We start from the raw sequence: 22,954 nt of genomic DNA on the forward strand, positions 1-22,954 counted from the left end.
GAATGACTATATAAAAAATTTTTAAGGACTATATAAAAACTAAATTAAAATTTAAAAAAATTTAACTTATTAGGATTTAGCTTTATAGCTTTATTTGCTTAGTAACTTTTAATATAATTTACTTATAAAATTGTAATGTATCAATTATATATGCAAATTATCAATTTAATGTATAATAACAGAATGTAATTACAACTTAAAAAATCAAATTTGTTATTTTTCTAGCAAAAGTAAAACAGTTATAAAAATTAATTCCATAAAATTATTTTTAGTGAACTTTAACTTTTAACTAGATGCTAGGTATACATGTTCAACAGTTGTTTTTTTTTTTTTTTTTCAGCACTTCACAATACTAACAATGGGTTGAGTAGCTTTTTTTTTTTTTTTTTTTTTTCTCCCCCTGTCCCTCTCTTCCTGCCCTTTGGGATCACCTCCCAAATAAACTGCTTGCACAACTGCTTTTGTCTCATGCTCTGCCTTTGGGGGAACCCTGGCTAAGACGGAACTCAAATGTCACTTCCTCAGGGAGGCCTTCAAGGACCCCACTCCCTCCCATCATAAATGAGGCACCTATTATCTGCTCTCACTTATATGCCCCTGAACTTGCCGTGTGTGTGTGTGTGTGTGTGTGTGTGTGTGTGAAAATAACTTTTAACTAGCTTCGAGGTATGTAGTTAGACATTGTCAACATTTTTTCTTTTCAGTACTTGGTATAACTAATGATGAGTTGACTAACTTTTGTAGGTAAATAATAAAATGTTAACTATTTTTATTTAATTCTAAAACCCCAAGTTATACACAGAAGCACTGAGGACCAAACATAAACACCCACAAGTCAGCAGTGGTGCATGCAGCCGCCTCTTGCAACAAGACTTTGTAGTCCCACAGTATGACTTTGCATGCATTGAGAGCACACAGCATAGAGCCTTCAAACCGGCTGGCTCTGTGACAGGACTGAAAGAGAAGGAGCCGGTGGAGGTAGCAAGCATGACTCCTTAGATGAATGAACTCTGAATGTGCACGGCTCAGCCTTTTCCCTCTGACTGCCAAACACTTCTAGAGCTCTAAGCTGGGATATATTGTGCTTTATTCTATTGTTAACCAAGATGGTCAGATTACTGAAGAACCTGTAGTCTCCCTCCCTTGCAATTATTCTCCTAGGAGAAAATAATTCTCCAAATCTCCCCTGAACATATATTTTTCAGTTACTTTGAGTTTCGTTTGTAAGCCTGGAAGACTTTTGCCGAATACACCTTCTTACCTCAGAGCTTGGAATGCAGTTATTCAATTTTTTTTAAGTTTTTTAATGTTTATTTATTTTTGAGAGAGAGAAAGAGCAAGTGAGCAAGGGGCAGAGAGAGGAAGACACAGAATCCGAAGCAGGTTCTAGGCTCTGAGCTATCAGAACAGAGCCCAATGCAGGGCTCAAACCCACGAACCAGGAGATCATGACCTGAGCCAAAGTCGGACGCTCAACCAACTGAGCCACCGAGGTGCCCCAGTTATAAAAGATTTTTGACGAGTACCCATTGAGGACACTAATTGCCTCAACTTCTGTCACTCCCGCTTGTCTCATGAGGATCTGGTCCACACAGAGGACTAACCTCTGTTTTTAGTGTTATATTCTGTCTGCAGTGAGTGGTCTTCATGACTGCACAGTTCAGTAGTTTCTCTGTGAACAAAAACAAAACTGGCCTATTATTATGCATTTGTTTAGAACTATATTTTGGAGATAGTCACAGAGGTATGTTTTATTCTAGCCATCAGGAAACTTGTGGGAAAGGGAAAGAATATAGAAGGGAAGTTGGAGAGAAGAAATATCATCAAGGATTATTCTGACTATGCATCCCAGGTCTATGGGCCTTTGTCTCGCCTTGGTCGTTTCCCTGATAACAACTCAGAGGACTTTGTAGTAAAAAACCACTATCTCAACACCTATGAAGGTAAGATGTTTACATGATAACAAGTCCAGTATAAGAGGAGTATTAGATTAAAGTACTAGAAGAGAAAGAAGTATTGGATTAAAGGCTAAACAACAAGCAAAAATATTTTCAAGAAATAGCAATGAACACATTCAATATTATTAATATGAGTTCATACAAACCAATAAAAACTGCTAAGACTCAAATAAATGGATATACTATATTACAGTGTATCAATGCTTAACTACTAAACATTTAAACTTGTTCAGTGTCACTAATAAAGTTATACAAAAATGAAACTGAAAAAGCTTTTATATCAGATTTTCAAAGCAAACAAGAAATATATCACGAAATCAGCCCTTTAAGAAGTGCTAGAAAACTAGTGGGCAAGGAAATGGATAACCAGGGGATAAATTCATAGAGCTGTACCTCTTACAAAGTCCAAGAGAAGCTTATTTAGATTATTTAAATTTTAGTTGACAAGTTGAAGCATCATGTATATGGCCAAGATCATGAGTTGATGGTCACACTCTTGAACTTGTGTCTCTGGCTGATCATCTCCAGAGCAGAATAAGATAAATTTGTGTACATCTACTTTAGAATGATGATCCCATGTATCATATGACCATTAATTTTCTCTTGATTATTATCGTAGAATTTACTACATTTTTGTAGGGAAATATTGTATTAGAATGGATTCTCATTTTACAATCTTAAGTCACTGAGAACATGAGTTAATTATGCAGAAATTTGCTTTACGTTTTGGGTCCACTCCAATTATGTGGGCTCTACCTCATCAATAATTCTAAATGAAACCACTTGGCAAATAGCTCCTAAAGCTAACAATACGCTTTCAAAATGGTAAATTTAATCACCAAATACTAAAAAACATGTACTTCTTTCCTGTAGGATTAGTTGAACTTGAGTCATGTCTCCCAGATTTTGTGACACAACCCCGAATCAGACCTCCAAAGCCAAAAGTCACTACCACGAAAGCTGGTTTTCTCAAGAGGGCAGCAAGAATGGAACATGAGTTGGCAGAGGTTCATAAGGTATAGTAATCCTTATTCATAGACAAGATGCTTCTAGTGGGACTTTTGCAGTGAAATACTATACCTCCAAAATTGCAATGTCCAGTAGTTCTCAACGGATAACTCTACATTTTTTCTCCTCCCTAGATTTTTCTCTTCTGGAAGTTGCCTTTGCTATGCTGAATGAATATGCTTCTTTTCCTCATTTCAAACTGTAGGAAAATCTCTTGGAGGTTGTTCTCCAATTTCTTGGCGGAAGTCATGTTACTTCCTAAAAGTGGTTCTGACTTTGGATCTCCATAATATCTGAGACTACGTTGAGGCATAGCAAGTTTCTAGTGTTAGGAATTACTGCTGGTTTTAATAGTGTACTAGGCCTCATTTTCTCCCTCTTAGATTTGTTACCAGGGTAACAGGGAGTCACATTCAAGGCCTCTCTGATCTAGTTTAAAGCTCAACTAAATGAGAAAGTGCAATGGTTGTCCCCATGAAACAAGTACAGAGGAGCCACCAGCTGTGCTTCCCATTTGTTAATTGGACTGTAGGTGTATAGACTCTAGAATTCGTGGTTTATGATAGTGCTGCTCAGTCTTTAGCAGGCATCAGAATCACCCAGAGGGCTTGTTAAAACACGTGTTGCTGGGCCCAACCCCAAAGTTTCTGATTGAGTAGGTCAGAAGTGGGGCTGGAGTATTTGCATTTGTTACAAGTTTCCAGGTAATGCTGATCTGTAGGAACTACACTGAGACTCTCTGGTCCACGACATAATCTCCCCACTGGTCCACGTATGTTTGTTTGTTCAGTTGGTTTTGGTAGTGGAATAAGAATCCATGGGAGCCCATACTCACTATAAAAATTAGGACCTTAACAGTAATTCATGTGTATTTATGTGGTTCTTCCCACCTCATCCCCCTGTCTCCATTTACCCATTTGAACTCTGCATTCATTATTCTCTCACTTTCTGTAAGATGTGTTAGTAGATACTTTTTGTTAGGGTGTGGAAGTTCTCTTCTGTTCCTAATTTACTGAAGCTTTTAATCATGTGTTCATGTTGTATTTTATCACATGTTTCAGCTGTATCTATTGAGATAATTATATATTTTTCTTTTTAAAATTATTATTATAATAAGGAACATTTATAGTTGCTTTTTTTTTTTTAACAAACATTAATCTATCCTTACATACTGGGGTTGAGCCTAACCTGGTCAAGGTGTTTTATCTTACTTTTAATACATTGTTGGATTTGATTTACTAGTTTATTTTTCAGAATTTTGATTCTATATCTGTGAGTGAAATGGCCTTACTTTTCTTTCTCATTTTGATTCTGTACAGTATTGGTGTCAGAGTTATACAGGTCTTCTTAAATGACTGCAGAATATTCCTTCTTCTCTACTTTTGAAAAGAGTTTAAGCTTAAGATGATCTGTTTCTTCAGTTTGGTAGAATTATTATCTGAGATGTTACCTTCATGGGAAAGCTTTCACCACTCCTTCATTTCCATACTACTTACAGATCTTTCTGCATTGTTTTGGTAAATTACATTCTTTACAAGGTCCATTTCACCTAACTTTTCAAATTTTTTGGCATACGTTGATAGTATTATTTTATAATCTTCTTAGCATTTGTTTTATCTATAACCGTGCCTACTTTTTCAGTCATAATATTATTTATTTGTGCTTTAACTCTTTTTTCTTATTCAGCTTTACTGGAAGCTTAATAATTTTCTTGGTATTGTTCTTCCAAGGAATGAACCTCCAAATTTGTTGATTTTCTTTACTATAGATATTTTATCAATTGTATTAGCTCCTATTCATATTATGTCTTTCTCTCTTGTTTCTTTTTGCTTTGTAGTTCTTTTCCTAACTTAAAGTAGGCATGTAGCTCATTAATTTTCAGGTACTCATCAATTTTATAAAGTATTTAAAGCTAAACATTTCCTTCAAAACACTGATTTTGGTATATTTCATTAGTTTTGATATGAAGTGTTTATTAGTATCTAACTTATTAAAAACATCTGTTATGGTTTTTGCTCCTGTGAGTATTTAAGTTTTTAAATTTCCAAATATACAGGAATCTTAACTCGTTTTGAAGTAAATTCTAACTCATTTGCTCTATGGTCAGGAATCCCTATTCTTTGAAATTTAGTGAGGCTTGTCTTGTGAACTAGTATATGAGTTTACATATAAAATAATCTAAGTCCACCTTCAAGTAATATTATCACTTTCCATGTAGAGCATTTCCCTTATAGCAGATTATTCCCAGTTCCTCCCTACAGTCCCTGTGGCATTGCTCTCGTTCATTTCACAGATCCATAGGCTATAATCACCCAATACATTTTTACTGTCATTGCTTTAACAGTTATATTTTGGATCAATTAAAAATAAGAAAAAATAGTTCAATTTACCTTCATGTATTCTTTCTGTGCCACTGTTCCTTTCTTTATAGAAATGCAAGTTTCTAACCAATGTCATTTTTCTCCTGCCTGGAGAACTTGTTTTACCATTTATTACAGGACAGGTCTCCTGGCAATGAACTCCTTCAGTTTTTTGTCTGTCTCAAGAAGTCTTCGTTTCTCTTTTATGATTTTTTTTTTAGATATAATTCAATACCATAAAATTCACCCTTTTAAAATATACAATTCAATTGTTTTTAGTATGCTCACAAGATTGTTCAACCATAACCATTATCTAATTCCAGAACATTCTTATCCCAAAAGAACCCCTTGTCGATTAGCAGTCACTCCCAATTACCCTCTTCCCCATAGCCCCTGGCAACCACTAATCTTTCAATTTATGGATTTGCCTATTCTGGACATTTTATATAAATGAAATCACACAATGTATGGCCTTTTGTGTCTGGTTTCTTTAACTTAGCATAATGTTTTCAAAGTTCATCCATGTTGTAGTAGGTCTCAGTACCTCATTACTTTCTGTGACTATATGATATTCCATTGTGTGGATGTGTTACAATTTGTTTATCTGCTCATCAGTTGATAGAAATTTGAGTTGTTTCTCCTTTTTATCTAAGCAATGCTGCTGTGCACATTTGTGTACAGATTTTTGAGTGACATAAGTTTTTCAATTCTCTTGGCTCTAGATCTAGGAATGGAGTTACTGGATCACATAGTAACTATGTTTTACTTTTTGAGGAACTGCCAGACTGTTTCAGAAGTGGTTGCACTGTTTTACATCCCTACCAGGAATGTATAAGGATTCTGATTTCTCCCTATCTTTGCCATCACTTGTGACTGCCCATCTTTTTATTATAGCCATCCTAGTGTGTGTGAGGTGGTATATCACTGTGGTTTCAATTTGCTTTTGTCTAATGATTAATGAAATTTAGCATCTTTCATGTGCCTTTCATTTGTATATCTTTTTTTGAGAAATGTCTGTTCAGATTCCTTGCTCATTTTTTAATTGGGTTGTCTTTTAATTGTTTATTATAGACATTACTTTTAATGTCTATTGTTGAGGTATAGGAGTTCTGTATATATTCTGAGGCCTACCCTTATCAGATAAATGATTTGCAGATTTTCCTCCTATTCTGTGGGATGTCTTTTTACTTTCTTGATAGTATCCTTTGAAGCAGTTAAGTATAAAATTGTGATCTTTTCACTTTTGGATAATGATTTCACTGAGTATAGAATTCTAGGTTGGTGGGGTTTCCTCCCCCCAACACTTCAAAGACTTCACTCCATTCTCTTCTTGCATGGATGGTTTCTGACTAGAATTCCACTATAATTTTTATCTTTGTTTTTCAGTAGCTAAGGTGTTTTTTCCTCTGGCTTCTTTCAGATTTCTTTGTCTTTGATTTTCTCTAATTTAAATACTATATGCCTGTGGTGTTTGTGTGTGCATGTGCGTGTGTGTGTGTGTGTGTGTGTGTGTGTGTTTAAGGTATGTGTCTTTCATGGCGTTTTTTTAAGCTTTCTGGATCTGTAGGTTGGTGTTTGTCATTAATTTAGCAAAGTTTCCAGCCATTATCATTCCAAATATTTATTCTGCATTCTCCTTCTTCTCTATCTCACATTCCAGTTGCACACATTACTCCTTTTGATATTGTCTCACAGTTCTTGGATGTTTTGTTGTATTTATTTGTTTCTCTTTGCATTTCAGGTTGAGGAGTTTTTATTGACCTATCTTTAAATTCCTGGATTCTTTTTTTTTTTTTTTAAGCTATGTGGAGTTTACTGATGAGCCATTGATGGCATTCTTCATTTCTGTTATAGTGTTTTGATTTCTATCCTTTCCTTTTGATTCTTAGAGTTTCTGTCTCTATTTACATTACTCATCTATTCTTGCATGTCATCTACCTTTTCCATTAGAGCCTTTATCATAATATTGATCATTGTTATCTTAAATTTTCTGTCTGATAATTCCAACATTTATGTCCTATCTGAATCTGGTTCTGACGATTGCTTTCTCTCTTTAGACTGTGTTTTTGTGGGGTTTTTTTTCCCCTTTCCTTTGGAATACCTTTTAATGTTTTTGATAGCCTGACATCTGTTATCAAGCAATAGGAACTGAAGTAAATAGGCATAATGTGGGACTTATTCTAATCTGGCTAGACATTGGGCTGTGTTTAATGTTTGCTGTAGCTGATGGGGTCATAGGATTCACATTATTTTATTGTCCTTGTTTTTATATGTCCTTTTGGATTTGGGATGAGATGCCATTGTATGGAGTCTGTTAGTTTAGAATATTGGTTTGAACTGAAGAGAATCACTACATATCAGGTTTATGTCCAGACAGTGTATCTGCTTTTAGTCTTATGGCTAACATTATTTTGAGAATTCAGAATCATAGAAACATGAAGGTACAGGTGGTATAAGGTTTAAAAAATACTTTATGGGCTATGTCACAGTAATCATGGAAGAAAAATATCTAGAATGGCATAAAAGAATTTCCACAGTACAATATTTTCAGGCTATTCTTGGTAGTAATTTAGGTTGGAATATATTTTTGAAGATTTGTCAAATTACTTACATCTTAAAGTAGGTTAAAAGAGTGTAACAATCAGTTCTTTCTTTCATTTATGAAAACTATGGATTAAACTCAGTTGCCTAGCCAGTTTGTCTTTTAAGCAGGTTAAAATGTATTGTTTGCTAAGAGCATTTCCTTGATATTCTCATATTCATTCATGTTCCTTTCTCTCTCCCTGGGAACTTTATTTTTCAAGACAATGAGGACCTTTAGGTCATAGCTGAGTCATAGCAAGTTCGCCCCCCTAAAATTAAAAGATACCAAATGCATGACACCACAGTTATGTGTGATCATGGGCTGATTAGTCATTAGTCCATCGAGATGTCCCATTTGAGAGAATTGAAGGATTGGATTCAAGGATTTTATGGTCCTGAAGTAAGAACCAGATGCCAGGTATAGTTCCGTTATAGAAACCCCCACATTAAGATGGGCCCGGAGCGAGAAGAGGTACACGTTCAGGCAAGGGTTGCTGGTTTCTCGAGGCCAGGTGATCAAGCTCTCTTGGATAGTTGAGGTCCATAAGAGATTGTCCTAGAATAAGATGGATGCACGATTAAGCACTATAATGTCTTATGTAATATATATAAACTACTGTACATGCTTAATATTCATGGGGACTAGCAATTAATGCACGATATACATAGTATGCCTTATGTAATATATATAAACTACTGTACATGCTTAATATTCATGGGGACTAGCAATTAATGCACGATATACATAGTATGCCTTATGTAATATATATAAACTACTGTACATGCTTAATATTCATGGGGACTAGCAATTAATGCACGATATACATAGTATGCCTTATGTAATATATATAAACTACTGTACATGCTTAATATTCATGGGGACTAGCAATTAATGCACGATATACATAGTATGCCTTATGTAATATATATAAACTACTGTACATGCTTAATATTCATGGGGACTAGCGATAAGACTGAGATTGAAGAAATTCTCAAATATTTGTTAGTTTTATTATACTTTTGATTGGACTTCTTGACCAAACATTTTTAATTGTAAAAATCCAATTGCTTTTTTTCAAAATTTAAGTGATTTTTTTCTTTCTTTTCTCTCATATTTAGAATTTATTTATTGACTGGGAAAAATATCCACATAGTTCAAAACTCAGGAGTTCTATGAGAGTATTAAATGTAAACCTTCTATCCCTGTCTCCCAGCTATGTGGTTCCAAGTATCTTTTTAAACTTTTTTTTATACAAATGTTAGTATATAATACACATGGTTTTGTCTGTGCTTTTATTATTTAATATATCTTGGAGATCATCCCATAATTATGTTACATTATTTTTTGCATGATATATCATTGCTTAAATGTGCCATATTTTAACCAATCCCTTCTTGTTATTTATATTGTCTCAAGTTTTTTGTATTAAAAGTAATACTGCATTGAGTAATCTTGTTTGCATATAATTTGGTACATGTGTGAACATATCTAGAAGAAAATTCTTAGACATGGAATTGCTAGCCCACAATATGCCTGCATTTATAGTTTTGATGTATATTGACAAATTTCTTGCATAAATGATGTACTAATTGCTGCAGTGTATGTGAGTGCCTGTTTTCCCAGATCGATACCAACATATTATGAATGACTGGTTTTAAAGTGGTTTCATGTGGTGCTATTTAGGGCCTATCACTGAAGAGATGCCTGTGTTTAGAATTATTATTTTTTTGATTGCTGTTGCTTTTATTGATTCAGTAGTTGTGGTTATTGTAAAGCTGCTATATGTTAGAGCTGTTATATATATTTTGTGTCAGTTTTATTTTGTAGAAACTCAGAGGTTCTATTACAACCACAGTAATTTCATATGGTTTCAAATTTTACTCAATTTGCATATTTTTACTAATTTCAAGTTTTGGCTTTGTGCTTGTTTTATCACTTCTGTATGTTTTCTGTGGGAAAACTAATGTAAAAATTATGTGGTGAAAATGTGATTCTATTATTTTATTCTTGAGAGACAGAGACAGCATGTGAGTTGGGCAGCGAGAGGGGCAGCGAGAGGGAGACACAGAATCCAAAGCAGGCTCCAGGCTCTGAGCTGTCAGCAGAGAGCCCGACGCAGGTCTTGAACTCACAAGCTGTGAGATCATGACCTGAGCTGAAGTCGGATGCTTAACCAACTGAGCCACCCAGGAGCCCCAGAAAAATGTGATTCTAAAGTATGATTTTTAAATGATGGAGATTAGAATTTTTGATACTTTTAAGTTAAAAGTATCCCCTCCTGTGCCTGAATATAGAACCAGTGAACAAAATCCTATGTTACATATAATTTGGGGGACTTTTGGTGATCAAAAGTAAAACAAATAAAACGTATGTTGAAATCAGAACACACACACTGTTTCACAAGGAAACAAGTTCATTTTCAAGAATCATGATGTGCAGGCCTTCACTGCCAAAGGAAAGCTCCTCACTTTGAGACAGTTGCCCTTGAATGCTCCTCAATTCCCCTATAACAACAAAACATCAAATATTTCCATCATTTATGGCACAGGGAAATTTTCTATTGCCCAGGCACTTATTCTAAACAGATAATAGGCTCTTATGAAAGAATAGGAGTTGGGGTTTTGTTTGCATACATACGAGAGAACCTTTTAAAATCTCAAAAAAAATGATTTAAGTCCTCCAAATCTTTGATTAAAATGGATAAACCTAGAATATGTGCCATGTTTATCCAGTGGTTAGTTGATCTTTAGGAATATCATAACATCTCTTGGGTCACAGAAGCACCTGGGTTTGGACTTTCTCAAACTGTCCAAGCATAACCATAGAGAAGATAATTTTTGATTGATCTTCAGAACTGTGGCCTAGATCTGGTAGTGGAAGAAAATGCAAAGGTAAAGAATGACACTACTTGGTGTTATTATTCTAGGCAATATTGGATAAGAAGAATAAAGTTCTTGAACCAAAGAAACTTCTGCGCTTTCTTCAAAGAAAGTCACTACCTCAACCTCGCCTTCCAACTCCAACTTTGGAAATGAGTTCCAATGTAAGTTTGAAACTTGATTTGAAATGCTAAATTCAGTATTGCTGTGTGTTCTTAGATACTTTGAGTTAAAAAACAAACCTAATTTAACAGGGTCACCTTCTCAAGATATGACTTATATGGCATTTATTCTTATGATTCAAACATCAAACACACACGAATAAGCACAACAAAATCTTTCCAAGAAAAATAGGCATCAGAAGGTAATCCTCATGTATGTCAAATAAAAAAAGAAGATTGAATGATGATCAGTTACTATAACCATCTTGCCCACATGGGGAGGTGGCTGATGACAGCTGGTGTCAGAGAGGAGTGAAGTGCCAAAGATGTCATGAGGACAGGTTGGCTTCTGAGGTAGGACTGGCTCAAAGAGGTCACCTTGACCAGAGTCATACGTCACCTTCATAGATCTCCAAACTCTGTTTGGGTGAGGTACCAGAGTCAGTCAGGATTTAGGACTGACTCAGACTAGACAGCCCCCACCTCCAAGAAACTGCTAGAGATGCCACAATCCAAACGTCCTGCTTGACCGAAGGATAACTGCCTGGTAGATGGGGGCATTCCTCTTAGCAGGTCAGCCCATCATCTCCCAGGATAGAGCAGTTCTCACAAGAAGCCAGATTGTACTGAGAAGGTTGTCAGAGGGAGGAGAGTTGACAGGAGATCTCATTAGGGCTTCTGATGGGTCACCTGCGTGGAGGGACTGCCAGGATGTGCTTCTGGACATCCCCTTTGCTAGACTTTATGCCAATCACTGCCCGTGGTTAACACATTGTCTTTCACATGTGTGAAAGACATGCTTTCTTTTGCATTTAGAGGCACCTTAATTAGATTTGCAGACTCTGCTTTCTGCTTTTGACACAGTTATTTAAGGTGATTTTTGTAGATGGCTATTCTTGTCCATTCTGATTTTACCAGCTTATCTAAATTCTTGTGAGAAACACCTTACTCTAGACTCTGACACAAACTAGCTTTATTCCTTGTCTACTCTTGATCAAACATGAAAAAACTATTACAAAAGGGATGGTGTAAGCAATACTTGTTGCTTCAAGAAAGATTTTGCTGGAAAGGAGTATAGAAAAATGAAAATGGCTTAAATTGTAGGGATAGCATGAATTTTTTGCTGTTGAAATTATTTGTAATGATGTCATCATTATAAAAGAATGAATTTTAACAATCCAGTAGCATTTAAAATACTATATGTTCAATGAGAGTATAGACCTCATTTATTTCTCTTTAAGTCTCTGGCATCTAGCACAGTCCCTTTTGCTTGATCTGAGTCTTCAAAAAATATTTCGTGCTGACTGCTGCTCTTCTCAAGCTGCTTGGTTCTCACTTTGTTCTTTTAGGAAGAAGAAGATATAGAGATGGCTGTGATCTACCTTCAAAAGTTACTCCGGGGAAGAGTTGTTCAGAACACGGTGTGTAGGGTCCAACCACTGGTCCTGTGCTTCTCCTTTGAGGATGGATTTATAGAACGCATATGTGCTTGGTTCCTTGGGGTGAATTCCTTCTGGCACCCTGCTGTCCTCTGGAACTCTATACTCTCAAGTTACCTACCCATTCCCTTCTGTTCCAGTTTGTCCAAGTGGGTGGCACAGTGTCAAAGAGAGAAAGGACCTGCTTGCTGTTGGTCACAGTTGTAACCAGGGCAAAGTGAAATTAATATCTTCCTTAGAATTGCTAAATCCAGCCATTTTCCTACCTAAATTTTGACTTTTTAAAAAAGTTTATTTATTTAATCTCTACACCCAACATAGGGCTTGAACTCATTGACCCCAAGATCAAGAGTGTCATGCTTTTCCAACTAAGTCAGTGGGTGCCCCTGAATTTTTACTATTAAGGCATCACAAACCAAGTGGGTTCCCTAATTTTCCACAAAGTCATAATTATTTGAGTTGGCATATAGCTAGCAACACCTGAATAATAAATAGCAAAGTAATAATAACTACAGTTTTAAAGCCATAGTATAAGCTCACATTATATTTTCTTTGCTTTACTTATATCATCTCTCTTTTTTTCTATCAGTTGCCCCATTTTACAGGCAAGTGATTTGAGTCTGAGATTATGTTAACTGCTAGCAAATTCAACTCTGGTCTTCCTGACTATAAAGCTTTCACCACATTATTTGTACAAACTTTTAAAGTGGACTAATATAAAGCACCAGCAAAAAATTTTTTTCTCCTCACACAGCTATAACTCATAAGAGACTCAGTTATAACTAGTAAGTCTGGGAAGCTGGGTGAGCATCTTGTGTTGAGCATTATTCTTTACTCTCTTTGAAAATTTCCCCGGAAAAATGTCACAGCTGACTCCGTATTACAAACCAGGGGCAGATCTCTTGGAAAAGAAAACATGGCTATGAAAAATACCATCCTCAGGCATCTTAGGGAAGGAGCACAGAAAATGAGGGGAAGGTTCTAGTTTCCTTTTTTTTTAATTTTTTATGTTAGAGTGTGTGTGTGTGTGTGTGTGCGTGCGCGTGCATGTGCATAAATGCATGCTCAAGTTGGGGAGGGTCAGAGAGAGAGAGAGAGAGAGAGAGAGAATCCCAAGTAGACTCCATGCCCAGTGCAGGGCCTCACTCAGGGCTCAGTCTCATAACTGTGAGATCATGACCTGAGCCGAAATCAAGAGTTGGACACTTAACCAACTGAGCCACCTAGGCGCTCCAGTTCTAGTTTCTTAATATGACTCCTGTAGTAACCACCTTGTCTTCGAGAGACATTTTAAGAAACTGAGTAAACAACTGATAACTAAGCTCTTTCTCTACCTGAGCAGCTGGAGGTGTAGAAAAGGAAGCTGACCTCTAGCTCTCTGGAGCACCCCTGCCCTGTGGTCCCAGAATGCAGGACTGAACCCACTGTTCACAAGTGCCTCACCAGTCCCTGGATGAGTCCTGATGTGTTGCACAAGGGACGTTAATTGCAAGTCTCTTTTTGATTTGGTTTGATACAGATGTTTGAAGGCAAGGAAAAGCGACTAGAGTTGATCCAGGAGCTGCGCACCAGCCATGCGCTACAAGAAGATGACAGGCTGCTGAAGAAAGCTGAGAAGCAAGTGACCCTGGCCTTACAGCGACAGAGGAACTTGCATGAGCACAAGGTTGTCTCCTGGATTTTTATTATTGCACAAGTGGCATTATAATAATAGTAAATGAAATGACAAAAAAGAAACATTCCCCCCAATCCCATCACTCTATCACAGTCAGCACTTTGGAACAATGCTGCTGCAGTCCAGAAATGGAATGGGCTATGCCCTCACTGAACTGAGCATGATCTTATATTTGCAAAAAAAAAAAAAAAAAAAAAAGAAAAGAAAAAAAAAACCCTTCTAAAAAATATTTGGTGACTCTACCAAATATAAAATAATAAATGCAATAAAAAAAGACATGAGATTTATTTTAAAATATCAGCACTTTTGGGTGTTGGAGCTGTACATAGCTCAGGCTGGTTAAACTGCATATTAAATATGTTAATATCATGGCATTCTGTGATGTCATCAGTGTCACCTGACAACAGCTGGTAATTGCAGCTCTACCCCAACAACTGTAAATGTTTTTCCTATTTTCTTCTGGCATTTGTCTATATAGAGAGTTTTTAATGGTGCTGACTACAGAGTGGACATACTTTTACTATCTCTCCCACTAATCCATAAATCAATATGAAAAAGAATCAATTTGCACAGTATAGTGCTATATGAAAGTGAAGTTAGTATGACCCACCCTTAGTAATGCACATTAATGCTTGTGCCGTGTGGAATTGGGCACAAATGGTAAGCAGCTTAGAAATGAGTACATTATTGCTTTTACATGACATCAGGCTTGTGGATGGTCTCAGTTTGGGGGAGGGAGGAAAAAAGCCACAGGCTGTGAGACCCAACAGAGGGACCAGAGAAAGAAGAGCCCTGCAAATGATAGAGCTGGGATGCACTTCTGTTCAGATGGGAACACAATGTCCTGGAAGACCCAGGAACTGGATGGAAAAGTGCCCTGTAGGCTTTTTCCTACTCTGTTTCAAAGATCGTTCTTAATGACTTTCAAGTTATTTAAAAGAATAAAAAGTACCACAGTTTTCTACTTTCATGTTATTCAGGATCTTAAAATTCCCCAAACTTGTGTCAAAGGATGAAGCATTAAAAAATTAAAAGGTATCTGAGTGAATATCTAGGGGACACCATTTTATTGAACTCCCAAAAAAATTTTTAAATAAAAACCTTAACATTTCCTTTCATGTCTGGGAAGATAGAAGCACTTTACCTTCTGGATAAAAATGAAAGACAAAAAAACCCAATTTGTGTGGATACTAATAGAAATGTTTTGCTAAGTCCTCCTCATAATTTGAGGACTATAATCTATCAGTGACGGACTGAGCAATCCACTTTCTCATGTCTAAGTTTGTATCCTAAGTTTTCATAGTAAGAACACTTGGGATGGGGCTGGCCTAGTGATAATAAACACTGAGTGCATTCTGAAAGTGAAGTGACCAAGAGTTCTGGCTAGTCCAGCAACCCTCCTTACAAATCATCGTGAGTAGTAGAATTTGTATCATTAAAAATGTTTTTCAGGTGTCACTGGTTGAAAACCATTTGGCTGGACTGGAAGGAAGGGTTCTGGCAGACATGTTTGACTTCCTGTCCAAAGAGCTGGTGAGACTACAGGAAGAGAGGAGGATCCATGCTTTTGCCATGCTGGCCGAGCGGCAGCGGAGGATTCGAGAAGCTGAGGAGAGTGGTCGGCGCCAAGTGGAGCAAAGGCGCCTGCGGGAGGAGGACCAGATATTTAAGGAGGTAAGTGGGGCAGCTGGATGTCTGGAAGCTGCTTGTGTGTATGGAGCTGAGTCAAACCAAATGAAACTCATGATATGAAATGCCTTTTGTTTTTGTTTTTCATCGCGTTCTAAAAATACGTATTGAGTTCCTGCGATATGCTAGGCACAGTTGGAAACCAGTCATGGTCTCTTTTCTTCTAGGGCTTAAATACTTAGATAACATGCAGTTATGTGTAGAATTAGAAAATATAGTAAGCTTCATGAAGGAAACATATGAGGCCCAGTGACGCATTTTAAACGTTACTCTGCTTGCTGTGTGGAGAACAGTTTGGACGGAAGACAGAGTGGGAACAGGAGATCAGGAAGGAGGCTCTTGAAGTAGTTTGGGCCAATGAGAAACAGGAAGTCAAGGAAGATGTATAGTTTCTGGCTTAAGTAACTGGGAAGATGATGGTACTATTTCCGAGTGGAATTAGTGGAATTAGTTTAGGGGCAGGGGTGGAAACAGGAAGTTGATTTATATTAGGTTCGAGACATTCTAGTGGAGGTGTCATTTCAGCAGGTGGATAGACAAGATGGAATTTAAAAGAGGTTTTGGCTAGAGATATAAACAAGAGGGGCATCTGGGTGGCTCAATTGGTTGAGCCTCCAACTCCTGATTTTGACTCAGGTCATAATCTCACGGTTTGTGAGATTGAACCCCATGCCAGTCTCCCTGCAGATAGCAGGGAGCTTGCATGGGATTCATTCTCTCTCTCTCTCTCTCTCTCAAAAAAAAAGTAAATAAACTTAAAAGAAAAAAAGACAAACTAGGGTACCAGGTTGGTAAATTAGAATTCTGACCAACGCATAATGAGCAAGATATAAATTCAAGATATAAAGTCAATTGAGCATCTCACTATTGATTTTGTCTTAGGTCATGATCCCAGGGTTGTGGGATTGAGCCCCGCTTTGGGCTCTGCACTGAGCATGGAGCCTATTGGAGATTCTCTCTCCCTCTCCACCCCTGCCCCTCCTGACTCATGCTCTCTCTAAAAAAAAAACATAAAAAAATATAAAAGCTCAAGTGTTAAAATTGAAGGGGATTTATGAGGAAGATTTCTTTAAAAGGGACTGTGCTGTGCTATCCCCCTGCCAACACACACAGACACCAAAATACACCCAGAGGTTGGTTTCTTTTTCTGTAGTCACTGGAGAGCTTTATAAGTATTCTTCCATTTAGGGTGTCTGACCCCCTAGGAATGGAGAGGAGGGGAGCTGGGCTAACCAGATGCTTTGGAGGTGGACACAGATGAGGCTGTATGGGTGGCCAGCACACCCAGAATATGTCAAGGCAAAGGCTGTGTGAGAGTTTCCCTTGGACTAGATGTGGGACACATGGGACAGAGAGAAAGAGCAAACTTGGAACATGAAGAATTTCTTGTCCAGGAGGACTGTCTGAATTGTATGTGTGCATGCTTTTGAGCTCCTCAGTTAAAAAATATGCATCCATTTGAGATCTTATTTGATCTAAGATTTTCAGGATTTACCCAATTCTCATAGAATTAGGATTGATTTGTGAATAGTATTTTCTGTGTGGATTTCAATTTTTTTTTTAACCAAACAGATTGCTCTCCTTCTATACAACTTAAGTTTTGAGTTGCATGTAGTCAAGTGCAGCTTTTTAACTGGAGTGGCAGATCATCTATAATGTGTATGAGCCTATAATCCATATTCTAGCCTCCTACCATCCTAACACATTTTGCTTCAAAAAGAGTTGCTTTTTGAGACTTAGAAATTATCGGCAAAACTTACTGCCCCTACCTAATATCACTAAGGAAAAAACAGCTGGAATGAGAAGAATCAACCTGGGGGTGAGAATAAAAAGGAAAGGGGCACAGAAACCAGTATGCTCAAAAACACAGAAAGGAAGAAGGACGTAAGAGCTTCAAGGAAGGTAGTTCTAAGTGGGAATGAGCCCAGGAAATGTCAGCCATTTCTAGGAAGGGTTAAGATGACCCTCCCAGCCTGATTTAAAGACCATTTATGTAAACAGTATATCTATTTGTGGACCTCAGATTCAAATACCATCTATCATTTAAATTCCTAATATCCCTTCATATGGCCCTTTTAAAGACAAATATGCTTGCACATAAATATACCAAAACCCAGAAATGTATACATTAAGTATTTCCAGAAAAATAACATATATTGAGAAATGTAGATACAGAAAGTCATAGACTCATATTGAAGCACAGACACATGTTTGCATGCACATATTCAAAGACATTGACAAGCACAATGCAGGGTATATAGTATTAACAAAGACATGGAGAAACACATGTAAATGCACATACAGCCACCTATATGTTTCCTTTTTCATTTAAGCACATACAAACACAAACGGGTCCAGAAACTGACACATTTATAAAGATACATGTAAACACACAAGTGCGTATACTGCTAGAGGTGGGCCACATTAAACCTGCCACCTCTGATCTGTTATAAGACTCACCTGTATCATTGGCTTCCTGAAGAAGACTGTGAGCTCCATGAGAGCAAGCATACTGTATATCCCTTGGCTGTTCCACAACACCAGCATAGATCTCTGCACCTAAGACAGTCAGCAAATATATTTTGGTTGGTTGTTTGCTTGGTTGATACTGTATTAAACTGGTCATTGGGTCTCATCCATAGGGAAGGTCTAGGGATTTAAGGTTATGGACTTGGTGTTTTACAAGCATAGGTACACTAAACATTACATACTCAGAGTCCTGCTGCAGTGCCACTCAAGAAAAACAGGGACTGAGTTGTTACTGAGTCCCAAAGCATTATCTCAGGTGCAAAGAAATATTCAGACACAAAATAGAAAGGTATCCTTCCCCCAAGAAGCTCAAAATCTGTTGAGACAGAATGCATATAAAACTAAGTATGGCACACTTGATTCTTATGATACTTCCTGTGCATCTACCGGTAAAACAGACTAAACTGAACTGTACTGTTTACAGTTGCATACTTAAGGAGCAAAACTGTAGAGAAGTGGGAGTGTTTTCCATAAAAGCATGAGTGGAAAGGGGCTGTGGTCAGGAAGAACCAATAGCAGCCTCCTAGAATTCTCACAGTGGCTGCGTGGGTACTGGATTTACCTTAATTCGTTACACTGTACATCTATCACTGTGCATTTTTCTAAATGTGTGTTCTATTTCACAATTTCAGAAAGCTTAAAGCAGCAGCAGTCCAGGGTATGATAGTTCAAAAATTCATCAGAGTTCCAGGATCCTTGTAGCTTTCTGCTTTTCTGTCCTTAAGGCATGGCCTTCATGGCAGTTTAAGATGATTCCTGGTTCTCCGGCATTACATCCCCATGAAATGAGAAAAGAAAAAACAAATTCCCTTTAAGAATCCTTCCTAGAAAGTGCACAAATTATTTCTGCATGTACTCCCTCAACCAGAACTACAGGAACTAGGAAATATAGTCTTTATTCTAGACACTTGTTGGCTCACGGGCTCTGTTATGTAAGAGGAAGGAGAGAAAAGACGTTGGGAAATACCTCTTAGTCTCTGCCACAGCCAGGCAGTTTGATCAAGTCACACTGCTGGTGAGAATAAAGCCAGGATCCAAAACAGGGTTATTGACTGAAGCCAATGATCTTTCTACAGTGTTGTACTGCCCACCCTCAGTAAGACCCATAATTCTGAAATGGGCTAGATGGATAGGGGCTGCCAAGAATGGGCAGGTAGGTGGACTAGAAACAGACTGACCAGAAAGTTAACAAAACAAAACAAAACAAAACAAAAAAGGAAATGATCAACCAGGGGACTGTTGACTTAACGAACAAAATAGATGTGCTAAAATTAAAAAAAAAAAAAAAAGGTCAACCAATGTTCGTGCATTTTTTGGATCTTATTTACTTATTCCTGTTCTCGGTAACGGGGGTATTTTTGGTTTTGCAGGTGGTTAAAGTTCACCAAAGTACTGTAACTTCCTATCTGGAAGACATAATACTGAATACCGAAGAGAATACTGCAGAAGAACAAGCCAGGGCAGAAATTGAGAAGATGGCTGAGGAAATCAATGACATTGCTTACGAAATGGAGAGCCGGTTTGTACCAAGAGAACAGATGGCAGAATGGATAGTCTATTTGCTGTTACTCATACATATTCTTCAAGAGCTTATGATTTTACCACCAAGGAGAAACAAGTATATAACTCCTGTTTCAGTGTCCATTGTTTTAACTGCATAACTCTTCAGAAGTCAACATGCCTGGACCTTTGTATGGCAGGAGTGCTAGAAATAGAGTTTTCAGTTATCCTCTGTAGTCTGGATCACTTCCATATTAGTTACTTTCAGAATATCACAGAGCATGAAAGCAATGTGAATAAGTATGTGCAATATTACTTCACCCCAAAGTTTTTGGCTTCTTGTATAAGTTATATCTCTAACATTCCCTTTCCGGCAAGCAGGCTAAATGGAGGACAACGTCAAATCTGAATTTGCATGGAGTTAACAAGCCCATCAGGAGTGTAAGATTTCAGAGTACTTAATCAAGGAAAAGGCAGTGATGGGATTTGAACAGTGGAGTTTCTTATACAAGCAAGAAAAAACTGAGTATAAATCAGTAGCTCAAGTAAGGCAACAAAGGAAATAATTTTTTTTTTTTTTAATTTTTTAGTCGAACTCAGCTTCAGTCAGAGGAGATTGTTGCTGAGTTGGTTTACAGTTTCCTGATCCCAGAGGTCCAAAAGGACTTTGTCAAAGAAAAAGGTAAGCCGGGGGTGAATGGGTGGCTCAGTCGGTTAAGCATCCAACTCTGGATACTGGCTCAGATCATGATCTCACACTTTGTGAGATAAGCCCCCATCTTGCTCTGCGCTGACAGCATGGAGCCTGCTTGGGATTCTCTCTCCCCCTCTATCCTTGCCCCTCCCCTGCTTGTTCTCTCTCATTAAAAAAATTTTTTAAGAAAAAGGTAAGCCACTGTAAGTGCTTCACTTTATGATTTTTTAAAGATATAAACTATTTTCAATATCCCGAGATTTAAAATAAGTATCACTGAATTTTCTTATTTTAGAGCTTGTCAAGTTTTCTTCATGCTGTCTGATTCCAGAAGACAACCATCTCTAGTATAGATGGGGTGCAGTTCTTGTTAGTGTGACAGACCATCAAAAGCCAAACCTTCCTTTAAGAGGAACTTCCCAAGTTCCCAAAAGAGGTGTATTTTATGATTTTATCTTTTTAAACATAAAGCAAATGTGGGGGTACCTTGGTGGCTCAATCAGTTAAGCAGCCAAGTCTTTATTTCAGCTCAAGTCATGATCTCATGGTTGTGAGATCGAGCCCCACATTGGGTGTGGAGCCTGCTTAAGATTCTCTCTCTCCCTCTACCCCTCCCCAACTTGCATGCACTTTCTCTCAATCAATCAATCAATCAATCAATAAAAGTTAAACATAAAATGGGCGCCTGGGTGGCTCAGTCTGACTTTGGCTCAGGTCATGATCTCACGGTCCGCAAGTTTGAGCCCTGAGTCTCCCTTTCTCTCTTGCCCCTCCCCTGCTCATACTCTCTCTCTCTCAAAAATAAAACATTAAAAATTTTTTAAAAATAAATAAATTTAGGGGCGCCTGGGTGGCGCAGTCGGTTAAGCGTCCGACTTCAGCCAGGTCACGATCTTGCGGTCCGTGAGTTCGAGTCCTGCGTCGGGCTCTGGGCTGATGGCTCAGAGCCTGGAGCCTGTTTCCGATTCTGTGTCTCCCTCTCTCTCTGCCCCTCCCCCGTTCATGCTCTGTCTCTCTCTGTCCCAAAAATAAATAAACGTTGAAAAAAAAATTAAAAAAAAATAAATTTAAACATAAAGCAAATGCTGACAATATGGGATTTTCAAACTGTAGTTGCCATTTGCAGGTGGGACACATGCAAGGTTGGTATTGGAAAATTGGGATGCTTGAAGGTCCTAAATCTACTCTGCTGCTCTGCCTGTACTACAGATGTCTTCTCTTTTTTTCCAGGACTGTATCCAAGTATAAATATCTTATTATTTGTCAAAAGAGGCATGTTTTGAAGATTGATGCTTGTAGTCAATAGAGAAGGGGAAAAAATTTTGTCTTACAAAGAGAATACTCTTCTGGAGCTTTTAGACTATTGGTGCCAGTTTATCAGAGAGGGGTGCAACCAGACATGTATTTATCTGAAATGACTTACAGGGAAGATGACTAGGTAGGAAGATCCTAAGCTCACCCTGTCCCACAATTACACCTAGATAACACACCCATCAGTGTAAATAACCCAGAATATGACCTGAAAACTGACAGAACGGACTCTCCACAGCTAAATGTGGAGAAGAGACCACATCAAAAATGGTAGAAAGGGTGGAGACATGGTCAGGAACCAAACTGACCCATGAGACTGTCCATAGGTGAGACACTGCAAATGTGCAGAAAGGAGAGGAGCAGACCCCATACCAGCTACCCTAGGGAAGGGGGACCCACAGTGGGAAAATGAATCCCTATAACATTTGACTTTGAAAACCAGAGGGGCTTAACTTCACACATTTTATAATCAATAGGGCTCAACACCTTTAAAAATCAGTGGCCTAGTTCTAGGAGAGCCAGAGAGCAATAGGAAATAGTCTCCACCCTTAAAGAGACAGCATAACATACAGCCCCACTGAAATACAGCATAGAAGCAGAAGTCTGAATGTATGGGAAGATTTATTTACTAATCTCATAACATGTGCTGGGGGCAAGGATCTTTAGGATCCAAAAACAAAAGAGCTGACGGGTGCCATTTCCCTCCCTCAATCATTCCCTTCCTCAATAAATGGACACCTATAAGGACCAGCACAGCATACACACTCTTCACTTAGCTTGCTGACAACATACCCCACCCCTGTGTTTTCCTGTGGATTCACCTTCTCCAAACTGTTTCACTCAGCAGGAGTCCATCGAGAGTAATGCCACAGACCTGGCATTGTACAAGCAGCCCCAATGGGCTAGCACTGCTCGACTGACTCCTACTCCAGAGAGAGGGGAGGATGACCACACACACACCAATCCAATTGTGGACCCAGCAATGGGCAGATGTGGTCTGACTGCAGGCCTCACCCACCCAACAAACCCCCCCCAGGGGTCAACCCAGAGAGAGCACCCTGCAGCTCCAGCAAACATCTGAGCTGACCCAAATCAAGCCCAAAGCAACATCAGACTGGCCAAATTACAACAGAGGGACCAAACCCTGCCCACAACAGGCAAAAAGAG

The 22,954-nt window shown here is 38.1% G+C and overlaps 1 protein-coding gene across 1 annotated transcript in view; it reads left to right on the plus strand.

The window, feature by feature from the left end:
* The window catches only part of CFAP91 (cilia and flagella associated protein 91), a 77,352-nt gene that overhangs the window by 42,857 nt on the left and 11,541 nt on the right, over positions 1 to 22,954 (plus strand). Inside the window, exons 9-16 of the mRNA XM_043594256.1 lie at positions 1,761 to 1,943; positions 2,832 to 2,974; positions 10,837 to 10,953; positions 12,300 to 12,371; positions 13,909 to 14,055; positions 15,517 to 15,738; positions 19,653 to 19,801; positions 20,373 to 20,464. Of these exons, the coding sequence (XP_043450191.1) occupies positions 1,761 to 1,943; positions 2,832 to 2,974; positions 10,837 to 10,953; positions 12,300 to 12,371; positions 13,909 to 14,055; positions 15,517 to 15,738; positions 19,653 to 19,801; positions 20,373 to 20,464 (1,125 nt within the window). The remainder of the gene's footprint in view (positions 1 to 1,760; positions 1,944 to 2,831; positions 2,975 to 10,836; positions 10,954 to 12,299; positions 12,372 to 13,908; positions 14,056 to 15,516; positions 15,739 to 19,652; positions 19,802 to 20,372; positions 20,465 to 22,954) is intronic.

The sequence above is a fragment of the Prionailurus bengalensis genome, chromosome C2 (assembly GCF_016509475.1).
Source record: "Prionailurus bengalensis isolate Pbe53 chromosome C2, Fcat_Pben_1.1_paternal_pri, whole genome shotgun sequence".
NCBI lineage: Eukaryota > Metazoa > Chordata > Mammalia > Carnivora > Felidae > Prionailurus > Prionailurus bengalensis.